At 40.7% G+C, this 17,642-nt stretch overlaps 2 protein-coding genes across 2 annotated transcripts in view; one reads left to right on the top strand and one right to left on the bottom strand.

Annotated features, from left to right (window-relative positions):
- The window catches only part of cyth3a (cytohesin 3a), a 28,775-nt gene extending 24,725 nt beyond the window's left edge, over positions 1–4,050 (top strand). Inside the window, exon 13 of the mRNA XM_017705570.2 lies at positions 3,135–4,050. Coding sequence (XP_017561059.1) covers positions 3,135–3,207 — 73 coding nt within the window. The 3' untranslated portion in view covers positions 3,208–4,050. The remainder of the gene's footprint in view (positions 1–3,134) is intronic.
- A 725-nt stretch (positions 4,051–4,775) lies between these two features.
- usp42 (ubiquitin specific peptidase 42) lies at positions 4,776–16,042 on the bottom strand. Its single transcript, XM_017705566.2, has 19 exons — positions 15,802–16,042; positions 13,841–14,087; positions 13,049–13,258; positions 12,749–12,859; positions 12,558–12,657; positions 11,994–12,061; positions 11,744–11,814; positions 11,500–11,582; positions 10,984–11,095; positions 10,718–10,858; positions 10,507–10,607; positions 10,232–10,385; positions 9,393–10,040; positions 8,894–8,976; positions 7,791–8,777; positions 7,408–7,676; positions 7,101–7,282; positions 6,597–6,642; positions 4,776–5,916 (listed from the first exon to the last, which is right to left on the bottom strand). Exons 2-18 carry the CDS (start codon positions 14,076–14,078, stop codon positions 6,622–6,624), a joined length of 3,579 nt encoding a protein of 1,192 aa, XP_017561055.1. The 5' UTR covers positions 14,079–14,087; positions 15,802–16,042; the 3' UTR covers positions 4,776–5,916; positions 6,597–6,621.
- Between the last annotated feature and the right edge of the window lie 1,600 nt (positions 16,043–17,642).

Genomic DNA, 17,642 nt, shown 5'->3' with positions numbered 1-17,642 from the left:
TTATTGTTGGAGAGAGCAAAGCTTAAGTTTACCTTCACTTATTCTGTAGCTCCTTTCCTATAAGCATGAATGTGGACCATTTGTCACATATGAATGTATTTCTGAATCAAGGACTCAGTTTAGTCTTTTGCTTCAGCCGTAACAGGCTAATGCTGCCAGACTCTGGAAAGTCTCTTTCGTTGTCCCATCACACTCAGGAAAAAAATATGCACAGCAATCACTGACACATTGCACCCCTGTTATTCAGGACAAATTATCTGACTGCTGAATACTGCACGTTACATATAATACTTTTTGGGGAAAATGTACTTTTGTCAAGTACTGTGTAACAGTAAAGCCTGGTTGAAACTCTGAAAAATGGAACATACAAATGGCATTTTTACAGCTACAGCTGATTTGAAGGTTACTGAATTATATATCGTTGTGGGGAACTGCTCTGTGTGAGCATTCAGGCGATGTGTTCCCTCACTGTTATTATAGCGTGTCTCTCTCCACTGTGGTCAGTGCAGATTGTTTGTATAGTAAAGGCTGCCTCAGCATGTCCTGTGGAAGTGCCGGGAACCCAGGGGCCTTTTGCCCCTCTTGCCCACCACAGCACCTTAAAAGGGATTTCCACAGATTTTTTCAAAATTTCTCTATAATTCAGTCATTGAGATGTAAACAAAATCATTGAGAGTGGTTTGATGTGAAATGATTCAGAATGATGATGTGAAATGATACAGAAACTTGCCAGCTTAGTTTTTTGCAGCGATAGTGAAAGGAACCAGGGGTCACAATGTACACAAAGCAAAAATTGCTATTTTAATTACTATTCAAAACCACCTGTGAACCTGTGTGTGTATTCTGATATTTTTATGTGTTGTTCATAATGGTAACATAGTGGCAAATCTGGAAAAAATAAGTTTTCTTTGGGGGCTATTTTGGCTCACAACATAATACACGACCCCTCTGCCTTGAATGACTTTTAAAAGTATATATTTTGCGCCATAAAACCTTCTTAAAGTATGTCTGACATCAACATAACAATATAATGTAATAACCTTCTGTGAGGGAGGTTTTAGAGGCAAAAACTCTTCAGGCATCTGCTTCCTTTCCCCAGCACTATGAACAATTCTGACTCTAGATGTTTGACCATTTAATTATGCAGACATTTTGAAAATTCCACTTTTTTTACTAACACAATGCGTTTGGGGATTTTAGAACTCCTGTTTTCCCAGAAATTGTATTTGTCTAGTGTCCAGATGTGGCAAAAGTACACAAATTCTGAAACAGTACAGTTTCAGAAGTACAGTACAGATTCAGAAGTAAAATGTAAAGAATAAAAGTAAAAGTAGCCCCCTAAACACTAATGCACTTTTAAAATGGGGTATTTTATAACCGCATCAACGTCTCTGGGAAGGCTTTCCACAAGGTTTATGAGTGTGTTTATGGGAATTTTGACCATTCTTCCAGAAGTGCATTTGAGAGGTCAGACACTGATGTTGGACAAGAAGGCCTCTCTTGCAGTCTCCGCTCTAATTCATCCCAAAGGCGTTCTACCAGGTTGAGGTCAGGAGTCTGTGCAGGCCAGTCAAATTCTTCCACACCAAACTCGCTCATCCATGTCTTTATGGACCTTGCTTTGTGCTCTGGTGTGCAGTCATGTTGGAACAGGAAGGGGCCATCCCCAAACTGTTCCCACAAAGTTGGGACCATGAAATTGCCCAAAATCTCTTGGTCTGCTGAAGCATTAAGAGTTCCTTTCACTGGAACTAAGGGGCCGAGCCCAACTCCTGAAAAACAACACCACACCATAATCCCCCCTCCACCAAACTTTACACTTGACACAATGCAGTCAGACAAGTACCGTTCTCCTGGCATCCACCAAACACAGACTCGTCCATTGGATTGCCAGACGGAAGTATGATTAGTCACTCCAGAGAACACGCCTCCACTGCTCTAGAGTCCAGTGGGAGTGCTTCACACCACTGCATTCGACGCTTTGCATTGCGCTGGGTGATATAAGCATGTGAGCATGGCTGCTCAGCCATGGAAACCATTCTATGAAGCGCTCAATGCACTGTTCTTGAGCTAATCTAAAGGCCACATGAAGTTTGCAGGTTGCTATCGTTCCCAAACACTTACACTTTGTTATAATGCCACTGGCAGTTGACTGTGGAATATTTAATATTTAGGAAATTTCACGACTGGACTTGTTGTATAGGTGGCATCCTATCACGGTACCATGCTAGAATTCACTGAGCTCCTGAGCGTGACGCATTCTTCCACAAATGTTTGTAGAAGCAATCTGCATGCCTAGGTGCTTGGTTTTATACACCTGCGGCCATGGAACAGATTGGAACAACTGAATTCAATGATTTGGATGGGTGAGTGAATACTTTTGGCAATATAGTGTATATCAGGGTTTTTTTCTCTTCTCTGTTCTTGGTGTCACACCCATTGGTGTTTGGATTAGTCCAAGTGTTGGTGCTTAATCAACTGATGCAAAGAAGGTGTTTGCCTTCTCCTGTTAAATTACCGTTTTGAAGATGTACAGTACTGTGCAAAAATTTTAAGTATCTGCTTAAGTTACAGTTAAAAAGCTGCTTGTAATTAATTTATTAAAAGTAATATAAAAATTATTTATTTTAGTAGTGATTTTAGTATGTTACCTGTGTTCATGTAACCATTTCCAGGCCTCTTTTCATGGCAGCCCAGTAATGTTTGTGGTTATCATTTAATACCTAAATCAGTCAAGTGAGCTGGTGATGGAACTTTACAAATCTAAGTGCTGGCTGGGGGCGTCCAGGAGAAATCTGAAAACAAACTCTGTTCTCCAAAATAGCTCACAAGACATCAACTACTTTTATGAAAGTAAGAAATACTTAGTTTTTACTCTAGATTTATTTGCATCTCTTCTAATGACATATTGTGTTTACAAGAACAAACAGTTTGCCAAGAGATGGTTTTAAATAATGTGCTTATGTGCCTAAGACCTTTACACTCTGCTGTATGTTCTTTTTATATGTCAAATGTCATTTTAGTTAGTTCAGTAGTAAACAGAACCATATTGCCTGAAAACACTCCATTGTAGTTTTTATGCGAGCGAAACAAGATTATAGACATCAATTTATTTGGCCCTCTGTTCTTTGCAGGGCCAGCATCAGTAGGGACCCTTTCTACGAAATGCTGGCGACAAGAAAGCGGCGGGTGGCCGCTAAGAAGTAAGAGCTGGGTGACCTTTTGCCAGAGCTCTAATGGAGAGTCCACCGGCTGCTCGGCTGCAGGGGAGCCTCTCTTAATCACTCTGGAACCCCCAAAGCTGGAGGGGGTTAAGGGAGACCTGTGGTTTAGCATCAGCAAAGACGACACTCTCCGCAGGCAAAGACCCCCACAGTTGTTGCATACTTTACATTGTGATCTACAGATAAAATAGAGAATTTGTGTCTGTACGATGTGGAAAATGGACAAATGGACAGTAGTATTTACTTGTGTATTGTGTGTGTAGCTTTTCTTTTATTTCTTGCTTTTTGGACAGCTGTGAAATGGTCCCTCTTCTTCTTACTTACAACTGTATGAACCTTTCTGACGCCATACTACCTGGCACTGGGGGCAGTTAGACTACGCTGACCTCTACTGGCTGACTGCAGCCGCATTTTTAACATAATTTATACTTCTCTCTTCGGTTATTATTAGTTTATACATCTCTTTTACAAAGAAACTGATCTTTGGAAGGTTCCTTGGGGAACCAAAAGAGGATCTTCCATGGCGTCACTGCGAAGAACCCTTTTTGGCATGTTTATTTTTAGGAGTGAACTTATGCTTATACTAAATATCCAGTAAATCCATCATCATATAATTAAAATGTATTTCAGATTGTTGTTTTATTTTCTATGTCATGTAAATCAGCAGGACTGGTTAAATGAAATGCTGGAAATGTCAAGCTTTAGAATTTATTAGCTAAGCTCAAGCTTGCTCAACTTTGGTCATTCAGCATTTCTGAGGCTCCTTCAATTTTAATATTCTAGTCATTGTTGTGTCTGTGTGTCAAGAAAAGAAAGTTTTGCTGAAGTAATGTGCTACCTTGTTTTCTATGTTTATATCTTTACAGGTCTGTAAAGAGATTTCTCTTGCTGGTGTCTTGTCACCCCATGTGTATGATGCCTTAATGTTTTTTTAAATCAAATGGTACACCTTTGCTTTTGGGACTTGTTATACTTTGAGAATTACAGGCATTTCTCTCATAAAAATATTCTATTGACTTGATAAAGCCCACAACCAGACACTAATGCAAGTTGAATATTAAGGCGAACACCAAGGTGAGTTTCCCCAAATATATATTCCCCAGGGTGAATCCAATTCTCTATGAAAATCATAGCTGAGTTTAACTCTGAACCTTCAAAATGTGAAGTAACTGACATAAACTGTGCTTAGCCTGCCTCTATAACTTGGAGTTACAGCAACAGGAAGCTTAAAACAAGGTCAGGCAGCAGGATAAAAGTATGACCAGAGTACTACATTATGGTATAACAAACTAAAACCAAAGAAATAGTCTTAAAAGAGTAGTCTTATACTTCACTGGATGTAGTCAGTGAAATTTAAATAAGTGAAAACTGGACTAAAGAAGGAACTGATTGCAGTATCAAGCTTGCTGCCCCCAGCTTGAAAACTCCCAAGACAAACACAACGAAGGTAGATTTATGTTAAAGAAAGTAGATTAAAACTAACACAGAAAGCTTAATGAGCCATAAACTGACACTATCAAATAATGTCCAGTGAAGTAGCAGCCACACAAGTCTTTCTTTTTTTTTTAATCCAAAAGGGGAGAACAGACCTCACCCTATACAAAGCCAAACACTCAAACCATCATCGCATACATATCCATTCACCCCAACAAATATTGTAAACATACTGAGAGAAAATATTACAATTGTAGACATTAAGGCCTTTTCCCTCAATCAGTGTATAATGTACAATGTATAAATTTATTTTGACATGCTACAGTAAAATGAATGAATATACCATTTTTACTTCCTTTTGCTGTAAAAAGGGGGGGCTGACATGTCAGAACATGGCCTACATTATGCTGAGTGGTTTTTACTAACAGAAGTGTCTATACTGGTTCCTGATACAGGACTGAAAACAATAACTGATAATACAGTTCAACTTAAATTCACAGTATTTTTGACAAGGTAATTCTTTAAAAACAAAACACAGCTCACACGTAAAATAATCCATAGCCATACATGATATTGTGGAACATAAATGCCTATATTTTGCTTGAATAAAAGAGAAAAAACAAAGAGAATAATGCCACAAAGAGTTACAAAAAGGGGGGGTGGGTTCAAAAAGGAGGTTTGCTGTGGGTGGGGGGAGCAAAGCAAATCTCAAAAGGTGTCCTCAAGTGTGTCCAGGTTAACTGTGGTGTAAGTGCACACGTAGCAACAGCAAAGTCTGCTCCGTTGAGATAGTCTGAAACAGATATGTGAGAATGGTGACATCATAGCTTGCAGCCGGGAGACGAGTGCAGTCTTTCTCCTCTTATGCAGCATGTTGGTTGAGTTTTCCTCTCACTTCCAGGTACGTATCCTTAAAGGGAGAATTCGTCTCATCTTCACAAGTGAGAAAGTCCTGAGTCTATGTCTGAGCAGCAATTCTGATGTTAAAGCTCCAGGCTTCTTAATCTGTTTTAATTGTATATATTAACTTTTTTTTTTCCTTTTTTTTTTTTTTCATTGAGTTTTGCTTCAAAAGTTCAACTGTACAGTATGATTAAAAAAAGAAAAAGAAAATTGGTAACGTTAAAAAAAAAATAAAACATCTTGTGTCTTAAAAATACAGTATGTTGTTAAAGCACCCTTTCAGTATTTAGGAGCTCATTCTGAAGCTGTAGAGTTTTTCCTTTTTCCTCAAGTTTGTGTCCATGGTGTTCCAAGTCTTGAAAGAAAAAAAAAAGAACTTTATTAAAAGGAATAATAATAATAATAATAATAATAATAATAATAATAATGTGTGACTACATCTATTTTGCAACTGCTGCAATTCTACAATATTCTGAAATAGGGCTGTATGGAAATGCCTGTGATGTTTGATAAAGCTGTCAGATATCACGATGACATGAGAAGTGATAAATTATTATTAAAATACTGTGCCTCTGACTGCAAGTATACACTTTTATTTTGGATGTTTTACATAGCCACACAATAAAAAAATAAAATTTTGTTTATTTATATTTAGTTATCATTGTTTATATTTAGTTATATTGTTGTGATAGTAGCCATGACTGTCCTGTATACTTAAAAGACAATACTGGGTGTACACTTGAAAGACAATGTTTGATGCATTTTTATAGGCTTGTTCTTCAGTATGGAGCAGTCTTTGAGCTGTGCACGTGTGCGTTTTGTAATTTGCTGTTTATCCTAAAGGTTAAGTCACTCGCCCTGCATTGTCAGAGAGAAGGGTTCAATCCCTGCATACATGAGGAAATTTGATCTGTTCTGTCATTGTCACTCAAACGATGTGTACGATGTGTTTATCGTGTAAACTCATATTGTGACAATGCTGAAAATCTGATATATTGTGCAGCCCTAATCTGAAATACTGTCAGGATCGCTCACCTTGAGTATGAGACAGGATCACTCTTTACAGAACATTAGCGAGCTCCTGTGGAAACCAAAGTCAAGAGATGTGCTCAATGATTAGGCTACTCTTTGATAGGGATGGGTGATATGATGATATATTATTGTGATAACATAACTATGCATGTACCAACAATAATTAATTAAATAAATAAACAAACAGGCCAAGAGTAAATAATGACCAGTGTATAGTAACTGCATAAGTGGCTGATTAGACATCAGCTTGTTATTACATCATTTTATTAATTTACTAGTTGTTTTTTTCTTTTTATAAATGTGCCACTAGTGTTTTCCTGGTTGCATTACATCTGACAAGTGAAACAACACAATATACTGTGTATCATGAACATGCCTTAAGTATTATGATATATTTTTTGCTATATTGCCTACCCTGTTTGCTCTACATGGTGATAGTAATCAGTTTAATAATACTACAATTCCCAAAAAAAAAAAGCATGATTTCTAAGAGCAAAATATACTTACATCTGCAGAGGAAACACCTCTGTGGCACATGGTCCCAGTGTCTCCATTTCGTCCTCCACATAAGTCTGTCTTCCCACCACTGTTAGTGGAAATGTGGTTCAAATGTCTGTATTTCCATTGCTCATCCGTGCCAGTATGACACAATTCATGAACAGTCCCATTGTAATGGCTAACACCATTATCTGCAGTACACAGGTAATAAGAGTTCATTAACATTTCAAAGTATATGGGTCTGCCAAAGCGTGTGAAATGCAAACTTGTCTGAAATGCAGTCTTTCAACGTATAATAAAAAGTAATGTTATGTACCTGAACGACCATTGAGTTGCGGGCGGGCTTCAGTGCAAACGTGTTTTGCACTGTGAGGAGAGTCCTCTCGGTCTGAGCTGCGGCGGCGCTTGCGACTGCCTCTCTCCTCTGTACTCTTGGCCTTCCAGTCATGCTCGACTGAGCTGGGGGTGGAGCGGCTGTCAGCACGCCTTCTCTCCTCATCCCTCCTCTTCTTTTTCTTTTTCTTTTTTTTGTGGCGCCTGGAGCTGCTGTCCTCATTCCTGTCAGATACATCCTTTTCTGAAGTCCTACAGGGTTGAAGCGATTGTGTGTTAAAGTGGTCATACTTAACTAAAACTGGAAAAATTAAACATTGCTTGATCAGCTCAGGTCATCCTTAGTCTGAATAAAACCTCACTCACCTGTGCTTGTCTTTGTTCTTTTTCTTTGACTTCTTGTGTTTCTTGGCTCTGCGCTCCTCGGACGCTTTGCCATCATTCGACAGGCTGCGTTTTCTTGTGGAGTGTCTGGATGCCGGGCTGACGGAACAAGGGGGTGACGGCTTTGCTCTAGAGCTACTCTCCTCGCCACTGTAGTGCCACCTGTCGCGACCGTCCTCTGTAGTGCGGCGCCAGTGGCTAGAACCCCCATCCCGGGAGTAATGGCCAGAGAAGCGAGGCCGAGCATCATAGGCACTGGGCTGGTACCTCCTGTCCTTGTCTCGATCCCTGCTTCTTTTGTCATGGTAGTGGTGGTCTCGTCGGTAATAAGAATGTCTGTCCCGGTATCTATCTACTGATCGTTCTCGGTAGTGCCTTTCTCGACTGGACGAGCGCTCCCTGGGTACACGGTGGCTTCTGTCGAGCCGATGGCCATATCCATATCGTTCTCTGCTCCTGTCCTCACGATCTCTGTAATGTCTGTGCCTCTCTTTGTCTCGATCTCTGTCCTTTGTGGTGACAGAAACATGAGACCGGTCCAAATCTCTATCTTGATCCATCTCTCGCTCCTCAACCAATCTCTTTCCTTCTCGAGAGCCAGGCTTGTCTGACTGAGACATATTTGTCTCTTCTTTGCCTCCCCCAATAATGTGCCTGAAAGCCTCTGGTGATGTCTTTGGCCCGTATGGACCTGCGCATTCATCACTCACTTGCAGGCTTAGAATGGACTGGTTGGTCTGAGAGGGCCCTATAGTGCTCTCCACTGCAGGGCAGCGAACCGACTCTGTACAGTCTGTTAAGGCTGCCTGGGTGTCAGTAGTCTGTTCTGTGGACTTAGCCATTGTCTCGGTGGCAGAATGAGCACCAGGTGAGTACGTGACATTATGAGAAACAGGGTCAGACAGCACTTTAGTCCTTTCAGTGACTGGTAAAGGACAGTGGGGGCGATCAGGACTCACAGGCTTGGAGCTGAACAAAGGGGGAAAAAAAAAAAGATTTGTATGTATGTATGTATTTTGCTCCAGTGCTGTGGCATGCTTTTATATTTGAAAGACCCAAGTGAAAAACGCTGGTGATTTGCTTACCATGTCACACTGGGTCTGGGCTGGGCATCCAAACTGTTAGAAGAGCTGATGATGGAAGATGCAGAAGCTATACTTCCTGTAGCCTGAAAAAAAGCAGTCAAAAAATTGTTAAGTTTCAGTTTAACAAGTGGATGCATCAGATTAACTATATGCACCATTTGCAAATTTTCAAGTTAAAGTTTTAGCAGTGTAAATGTACAAGTATCTAGACATACAGCAAAAAAGTACTACTATTTTTTACTTTGTCTTGTGTGTGCTTTAATAACTCAACCATGACCAACTTAAACTACTTAAAAAGGCAAAACCTTAACAAGTATGGAGGTGCCGTTTTGATATACAAACCAAATAATCAAAAGAATAAAATGATTATTTTCTGCTTTCCCAGAGGGTGTATCAAATAAAATACAATAAATCTATATATATAATGGCCAAGTTAGACAATGAAAAATGCCAAGTATGAACCAATTATGTTGCAATTATGTTACAGATGATTTCATACCTTATCAGCATGTTTGAAGCCATTGACTTTGTGATGTCCATTCTGAGCACTGTGTCCTGATCCATTTTCATGCGTGTGTGTCACAGAGAAGCTGTTTGAGCTGTTGGTTTTAGGGGCAAGCAAGCTAGAGCTATGGGAAAGGACACTATTCATCCCATTTTTCCCATTGGCTGCCTTGGCAATGTTGTAAGGCTTAGCTTTACCATTGTCCAAAACTCCACCCTCCTGGTCGGACTCCTCGGATGACTCCTGGCTGTAGGGAACCAGGAAAGCTGCTCCGCTGTAACTAGCAGGCGTCCCGTTTACCTGCACAGGGTGCTGGGGGTCTGAGGTAGACAGTGATGAAGATGAGGGCTGTGGGTGACCTTGAGTAGCTGAGGTCGCAGAAAAGCTAGGGCTAGGCTGGGTCTGGCTGGGACGTGCCGTCTTTCCCTGGCCAATGTGAAAGGTCAGCTTGGGCCTCTTTGGTGGCTCAGAGATGCCCGAGGGATGGAGAAGCTGATGCGTTGTGGAGGAAGAGGACGTAGAAGAAGAAGAGACAGACAGACTGGAGCCTGTTTTGGTCATGCCGCTGCTTAAACTGCTGCTGGGCTTGGAACCATTGAGGTATTCCTTCGAGGAGCCATTCCCATTGACATAAGAGTTACTCTGCGAAGTACATATAAGAGCTTGTTAGTGAGAATCTATAAGACAGGGACAGAAATTTCTGACCACAGGGAGCCACACCAGCAAAACAGCATATAAAACACTGGTTTAGGCTAGTCTACACCAATTATAATTAATAGAGTTCAATTATAAGAGTCACTGTTCATGCATGTCATACATTGCTGTGGCTGTACCTTTAACATGTGAGGAGGAAGCTGTGGCCCAATGAAGGATGTGGAGGTATACTGAAGCCCATTTATCTTGGGTGTTACAACTGGGCGAGGGGACGACTGGCCTGGAGCACGATTCATGTGGCTGAAATCTCCGCCACTTTTTTGCTCTGTTGACCTATAAAGAAATTAGAAGCGGGGAAAAGGGTTTTACATTTACATTTCTAATGTTTATTCACTACAGCAGTATATCCTAACTCAAAAATCTGTTTACGCCTTACTGAGTGAACGAGTCTTACCTGATATAGAACAGCAAGTATGCCTGCTGATTCAGCACCGATCTTATGTCACTGACGGACACTGATGAATCATTCATCTGATACCACTGCCCATTACTAGCCTGAAACAAAGGAACACACATTTCCTTGTTATTCTCATTATTAACTCATCATTCAAATCTGGATAAACTGTAATAAATGTTGAGCACGGAATATGTGAAGCAAGTCTAACCTTTACATAACAGTAGTAGTGTCCAGCATGGCAGCTAAAGCCTGAGTGTACCAGCACAGCATACAGACAGTACAACTGTGGCTCCCCATGGGACTGGGACATGAATGGTCGCATGTCGAAATACTCAGAGTATCTCACATCCTATGCAGAGGGCACCACATATTACAGCAAATGTTCAGTACTGCTCTGTAAGCTTGAAAAATTGTAACATCATACCAAACAACTTGTCTGAAGTACCTATAAAAAATCTTAGTTTTATACCATACCTTGGCAATTTTGCCTCCATTGTAGTTAGCAAAGCGTTTTAGTGAGACAGTGAGCACATTGGAGCTGCGGTGAATGGTGAACCTCTTTGAAGCTTGAACCATTTTCTTACATCTATAAGAAGAAAAGAATTGACAATGAAGCCCTAAATGAAATACAATACACACCAGAAGCTTTAATAACAATATATTTTTGTCCCACCCTTGTCCCAGATATTTGTACATGAAAGAACATGGTGTTCTACAATGATAAAATGGTGCACCCAACAAAACCAGCAACAAGGTCATTGTGCCAACCTCTCTGTTGTTATTTAATAAGCTTCAAACGCATTTAGCATCCAAACCGTTTGTTGTTTACGTTTTAATAAATGCAGGTAAAATAAAGCTTACTCTGTGAACTTGAAATCAGCAGTCACTATAAATCCAACAATACACTCCAAAATACATTTGGAGCATGTATTGTTAATCTACAGCAGATAGATGAAAAAGATATTCATTTGGTGTTAATGTAACACTTACTTAGCGCACTTGTAGGCATTGTCCCCATCAAGCTGCTCAGGCTTAACAAACTGCTCAAAAGCTTTGGTAATATTCTGGGCAGTCTGCAAGACAGAACAACAGTTTAATAGATGCAGAACATAACTGGTTTAGAACTTAAGGCATGAATTTCTAACCTGAAAACACTTGTGATGGCATGTTATAGTTATCATTTAATCTTTAGAGCAGTAAAAAAAAATTGAATGATACTAAAATGTGCTGTTACCTTAATGTCAAGTGCAATATCCAAATAAGGATCAAATGTATCTGACACCGCTTTGCAATTCAGACACTTCACTGTGGAATGAAAAAAATAAATCAACATCAACCTCACCAGATATCAAATAAATATCAGATATCAGCTGAATAACAGTGCACACTGAGATAATGTGTCAACTTACTGGAAAACAAAAGTAGTGCTCAATTAAGATGCACACAGAATGATAAAAGCAGAAATGTGTAATTGGCAAACTCACCTCTGGACCGCAGATAGCCTCCAAATATCTGATGGATCAGAGTGGTTGCCTGTGTTTGCCTGTCCAGTCTGATAAAAAAAAAAATGTCAACAAGATTAGAGACATACAATCAGAGATACACAAACAACAACATGTCTGGCTTTTGTGTAATTATGCTGTCTAAAGCAGAAAATAATATGTTTAACAAGCCAACTTTACACCAATCTCAGCCAGAGATTTAGCAATCTATATCAGGCCTTCATAAGCAACTTAAACCACAAACTTTAAACCCCCCTATGGGTCCTCACATACAGCAATACAGGCAAAATAAATAAATACAAAGCTTGTACATATGGGCATATCCAGGAATAGTGTATCTACAGTACAAAAATGTTTGTGACAACAATCAACAGCTAGCTAACATCAAACATACAGCTAGTCAATATGGAGCTCTGATATTGACATCCTGTATAAATAACAACAATACTTGACCATGCCATATTAACTTTGGGAATAAAATCCTAATACTGAATGAAACAGTATTTTTTTTCCCACAACATACTTCCAACATCCATCCAGACTTACTTATTTCCAGGCAGGCAGGACTTTTGCATAGCATCCACGGTGTACCGCAAGAACTCATGTGCATCTTCTTGACTCCCAAAACGAAAATGCTTTGCAATCCCTAGAGGAAAACCAATAGGACATATTTTAAAACACTTAAATCTGAAGAGGAGTAGTCTTTTACTTTAATTTATCAGAAGGTGTCAACTCACGTTTAAGTTCATTCAACACGCTAATGGGTTTGATGACATTTCCCGAGTTGGCAAACACCTGGATAACGTGGTTTTGCATTGTACACAACATGCAGAACCCAGGCTCATGACCTTTGAGGGAAAACAAAGCAATCATGAGGGCAACTGGTCTTTGGTATTCCACAATGTAATTTATATACATTGGAAAAAAATGTATCTTCAGGCCTCACACACACATACAATATATATGTGTGTGTGTGTGTGTGTAGGGCTAAACAGATTAGACATAAGAAATCTTGCAGCAGGAGCATGATGACTTACATGTTTTGGAATGCTCTTTGGAAAGCAGGTAATTGGCAAGGGGAGCAGTGTAGGAAAGACACTGAAGAGCAGAATTGAGAAAACATGTGTTGCCCAGGTTCTGGAGACCTGCTCCAATTCGATGGACTTGGGTCCACTTCAAGCTGAGACGCTCTGGTGGAAACAGGACTTTCTGAGGAAGAGCGATGCCATCCCCACAGGACATCACCACTGTACGAAAAAACAAGACAGTTCCTTTAAAAATCTTAAGCCTCTTCCAAACTATTCATAAAGCAATACACCTCTATCAAAAGCCCAGCAATTGTGTTCATTTTAAATGGCTATACAATCAGTGTGCCTCATTCACCACTGGATCTTAAGCAGAAAAGTAGAAAAAGGATTTGTTCTTATGTAAGAATAGAATCTATGCACCTTCAAGAGCAAAAAGTTGCAATTATTCTTAAAGAACAGGTCAAGAATCTGACACTTTTTCTTAGGACCTTTCTCAAAAACAAACGTAAGGGAAAAAAAAACTCATATTTTTGAATGATTCCCAGTGTCATTTTAAGAGGGTGCATTGGAGTAAACAGCCTATTGTTACGGTCAACAGGACATTTACATCGTTATAATCTGAACAATTAACTGTAGTAGTACTGAGGAGAAATTCAATTTTATTTAAATTGTAGCTTATTGTTGTTTTAAGATAAAAAAATTAATTTGACATTAAGATATATCAATATATTGTGCATTCACTCATGTCATGATAAATTCCTCACCATCCCATGCACTTGGAATGAACTGAGGGCTACTTGCCTTGCTCCTTGGGCCTCTCAGTCGGAAGTACTGTGCTGCTGTCGTACACAGCTGCTCCGATGCTGGGAGCCATACAGGCTGTCTTGGCCCTTGAGAGCTCTGTGGCAGAAGAGCTTACACTCCAGCTGGAACTGCTGCCGTCCATGTCTCTAGAGGTTATGGGAGTCAGGGAGCTGGAGTGCTTGCCCCGCACTGACTCAAGGTCAGATTTCTCTGATGGTTTGTCAACTATGGTCATTGTTCATTTCTGTGAGAGAGCACATAAATAATTACATTAATGATTTCAGCATTGGACCTTGTCTGATTGCAGCTTTTGGTACTTTGAAAAAGACCATTTATTTAAGTATAATAAATAGTTTTTTTCTAGCTAAAAATCTTTTGTAACTAAGCCAACTTATGACCCCATCCATGTTTTTGTCCAATTGACTTGATAAATTCACATATGTTTCATTTTTTTACATAATTGAACTAAATGCACACAATAACCATTGTAACCATGTTAAAATACGTGTGATCTGAACCACATGCATATTTAGCACAAAAGCTCATGCATGCAACACGATGCATTCCATACACAGGTAGTGCAAATAGTAGATATTTAACAAGTATAAAATGTTTATATGTTCAATAAATCGCTGGCAACTTCAACATAATGTAAACTTCATTATGAACTAAACCATTCACAAGCTTCATCAGGTAAAAATGCATCCAACAGTCAGCTACAAGGTATCACGGAATCTAATTAAGATAATGGCTAGAGGGATTCGATGGACCGTTTTAATACACAAGCATTCCCCGTAAATGTTTGCACATATTCTGCTGTCACAACACTGTTGAGAAACATGAACAGATTGTTGGCTGCCGTGCTCCAGTTGCAGCACGTGACTTACAGGAAACGCATTCGGAACGTCGACATTAGTGAAACCTTGAACTTGAAACAAAAACGAATCTCTGTTGTAGGTTTAAACATAAAAAAACGATAGCCATCCCTCTTAAATGGCCGTAACGACGCCACAGAGACGAGCTTTTTACTGCTTGTCGAACTGTGAATTTCATTTTAGCTCAGGCTTTATCACAATAACTTGGCTAGCTGGCTAATTAGCATTAGCTTTGATTTTGAATAGCCGGGGATCTCTCTCTCCCGTCGTGGTTTCGAAAATCGAAAACGTGCACTGCATATAACAAACAAAATGTGTTTTGTGACACTTTCAGGCTGTTACTGGGGTGTTTTGCAGCTAATTGCCTTGCCATATAGAACATGGCGTGACTTGTGACCCACGCACTATCCGTCTGTCGTGGTAAAATCGAAACACCGCCTCCCTCCCACCTTCGTCCGCCAATAACAGCGAGCTAGTAAAGCTAGTTGAGGCTTTCGTGAACCGTATAGGCCTTGGTCCCAAACCGGCTAGAAAATATGGAACAGTAACAGTAGTCTGTGTCGACAGTTTACCGTAAGAGAAAGAAATTCAGCTAGCGAAGATTATTAGTCTGAGGCCTGCTGTTTGCTTGTGAAGCGCGAGAGGTGTCTTGTGTAACTAAGTGAACGCCATGGTAACGGCGAAACGTAACAATACAGATGGAACGCTGGGGCAGTAGTGACGCGCCGCGCGCTAGACAACTAACCTACCAGCGAACAAGGGACTGACTGTACAGTTCACACATGTACACCCTCCGTCTATCCCACGTCTCTTTTCGAGCTCCGGCTCAATTAGCTCCGCGTTTTAAACATCTCCGCACAAGAGCTGGGGAAGACCCGAATAGGAGGGGCTCGAGAATTTAAAATTCGCCGGCGTGCGGTTGGCCGAGGAAACGTTGGCCCCACTCTCGCCATCAAAAACTCACCGCGCAAACCGGTGCTCAGTTCACGCTAAACACACGGAATCAGCCACCCAACGACAAGCACGCTGCATAGAGCAAACAGGACGAACGGACAGCACGTTAAAATGAAATAAGGCGCCTACCTGTAATTTTATTAATAAGATTTAGTTGTGTTCGTCCATTCTAATATCCAGAGAGCGTCCGGCGGTGAACAATGACGTAGTTACCCCACGGGTCCATCCGGGTAACTGAGATTACAACCAACCAGCAGCCGCTCTGAAGAAGCCGACATGGCGGAGTCGGGTCTGCAAGCACGTCCGCCAACATGTCTGCGTTTAGGTGCTACATGCTTTATTTAAGTCGGTTTGAGTCAATAAAGCGATCGCATTTGAGCGGTCTTCATTATTTACCCCACAGGTCAATGGATACGTTCCTTTGAAGAAGCGCTTTAATGTAGGAGCGCTCTTAGAAAGCCGCTATTTAGTACTGTAGAGTCTGTGATCCGGAGGAGCGGCTGCTGCCTCACGGTTTGTGAACGGGCTGGTGTGCACACTTGAAAACCCAGAGCAAACGTAAACATATAGATTGTGAGTCAGATTATAGAAAACAACACCCGAACACCGGGAAGTTAATGCGGCGTTTGGTCTTTGTGTGAACGTGTTGACCTGTTGATTATTTTTCTTTATTTTTATCCGTTCTTTAAATTATGTCGCCGTGTCCCTATATTTCTGAAAACACTTACTTGAAGTGTATAACGTATTGTTCTTTTGAAATGTATAGTTTAGAACATAATTTAGAACTTTTTAGTTTTTGACTTGTATCTCGCATCACAGAAATTATGAATGTTTTTCAAATACTTATAGTCCCGTGATATCACCCTTGATAGTTACTAAGGTCCGGAGCATGTGGCGAAAATATACCAACATAATACCTATATATATATATATATATATATATATATATATATATATATATATATAAAATTAGTTTACTACAAATACCAGCTGTAACTTCTCAGTGCAATTCAGTTTTTTTTATCATGTAACATACCCAAACTACATGTATGTTACACATTATCTTTCCTGATTTAAGATAAGATAATCCTTTATCAGTCCCACAGCGGGGAAATCCACATCATACCACCAATAAACCATAGTAACTAATAAACTGCAGTAACTTGGGAGTACTCTCGTGCCTGTGTGTGTGTACCCACGGAGAGCTATGTTTACAGGCACACTGAAAGAGTACAAAAGAGGCTGTGTGTCGGTTGCCCCATATAAAATAGCATAAGTGTCAGTTGTCTGCAAATAATGTGAAATAATGGAAACATGGAGGCCCACATCCCAGCAATGCCCATGCCTATGTGGGTCCAGTGTGGGGCCATGATGGACTAAAAATTCGTCCCTCAGTCATTTGTGAATCCGGGGGTATGTGTGGGTCCCTATGTTTGTTGGCCACCCTAAGCCTTGATATGAAGGCTCAGTGTGGGCTTCCTAAAATAGGCCCCAAGTCAGTTGTGAAACATGAGTCAGAGTTTGAAGTAAGCTGCCACCAGGGGCCCTAACATAGTCATGCTCGGCCTTAAAACCAGGGGCACATGTGGACCCCATGTTGCCAGAAAACACTAAGTCCTCATATACGGGCTGTGCACGGGCTTCCCAAAGTGGGGCCTCGGTCTGTTGTGAAACTGGGGACACATGGTGGCAGCCCACCTTACAGTATAATATAAGGTCTGTGTGTGGCTCTTCCTGAAGTGGGCTCCTGTTGTGAAACCATGAGCACATGCAGGACAACTCTAAGCTCTCATATGAGGGCTTGAGGAGCTGTCATCATTGGGCATTATTAGATGGGCCCTAGTCAGTCATGAAACCGAGGCGTGAAACCTAACATGGGGGCCCGCACGTGCCCCAGGTTTCACAACTGACTAGGGCCCGGCTATGGGCAGCCCACATGCCTAATTTGTAGCCCACAAAGGCCCCACACT

Source organism: Pygocentrus nattereri, chromosome 13, assembly GCF_015220715.1.
Source record: "Pygocentrus nattereri isolate fPygNat1 chromosome 13, fPygNat1.pri, whole genome shotgun sequence".
Taxonomy (NCBI): Eukaryota; Metazoa; Chordata; class Actinopteri; order Characiformes; family Serrasalmidae; genus Pygocentrus; species Pygocentrus nattereri.
This window is presented reverse-complemented; position numbering and strand designations above follow the sequence as displayed.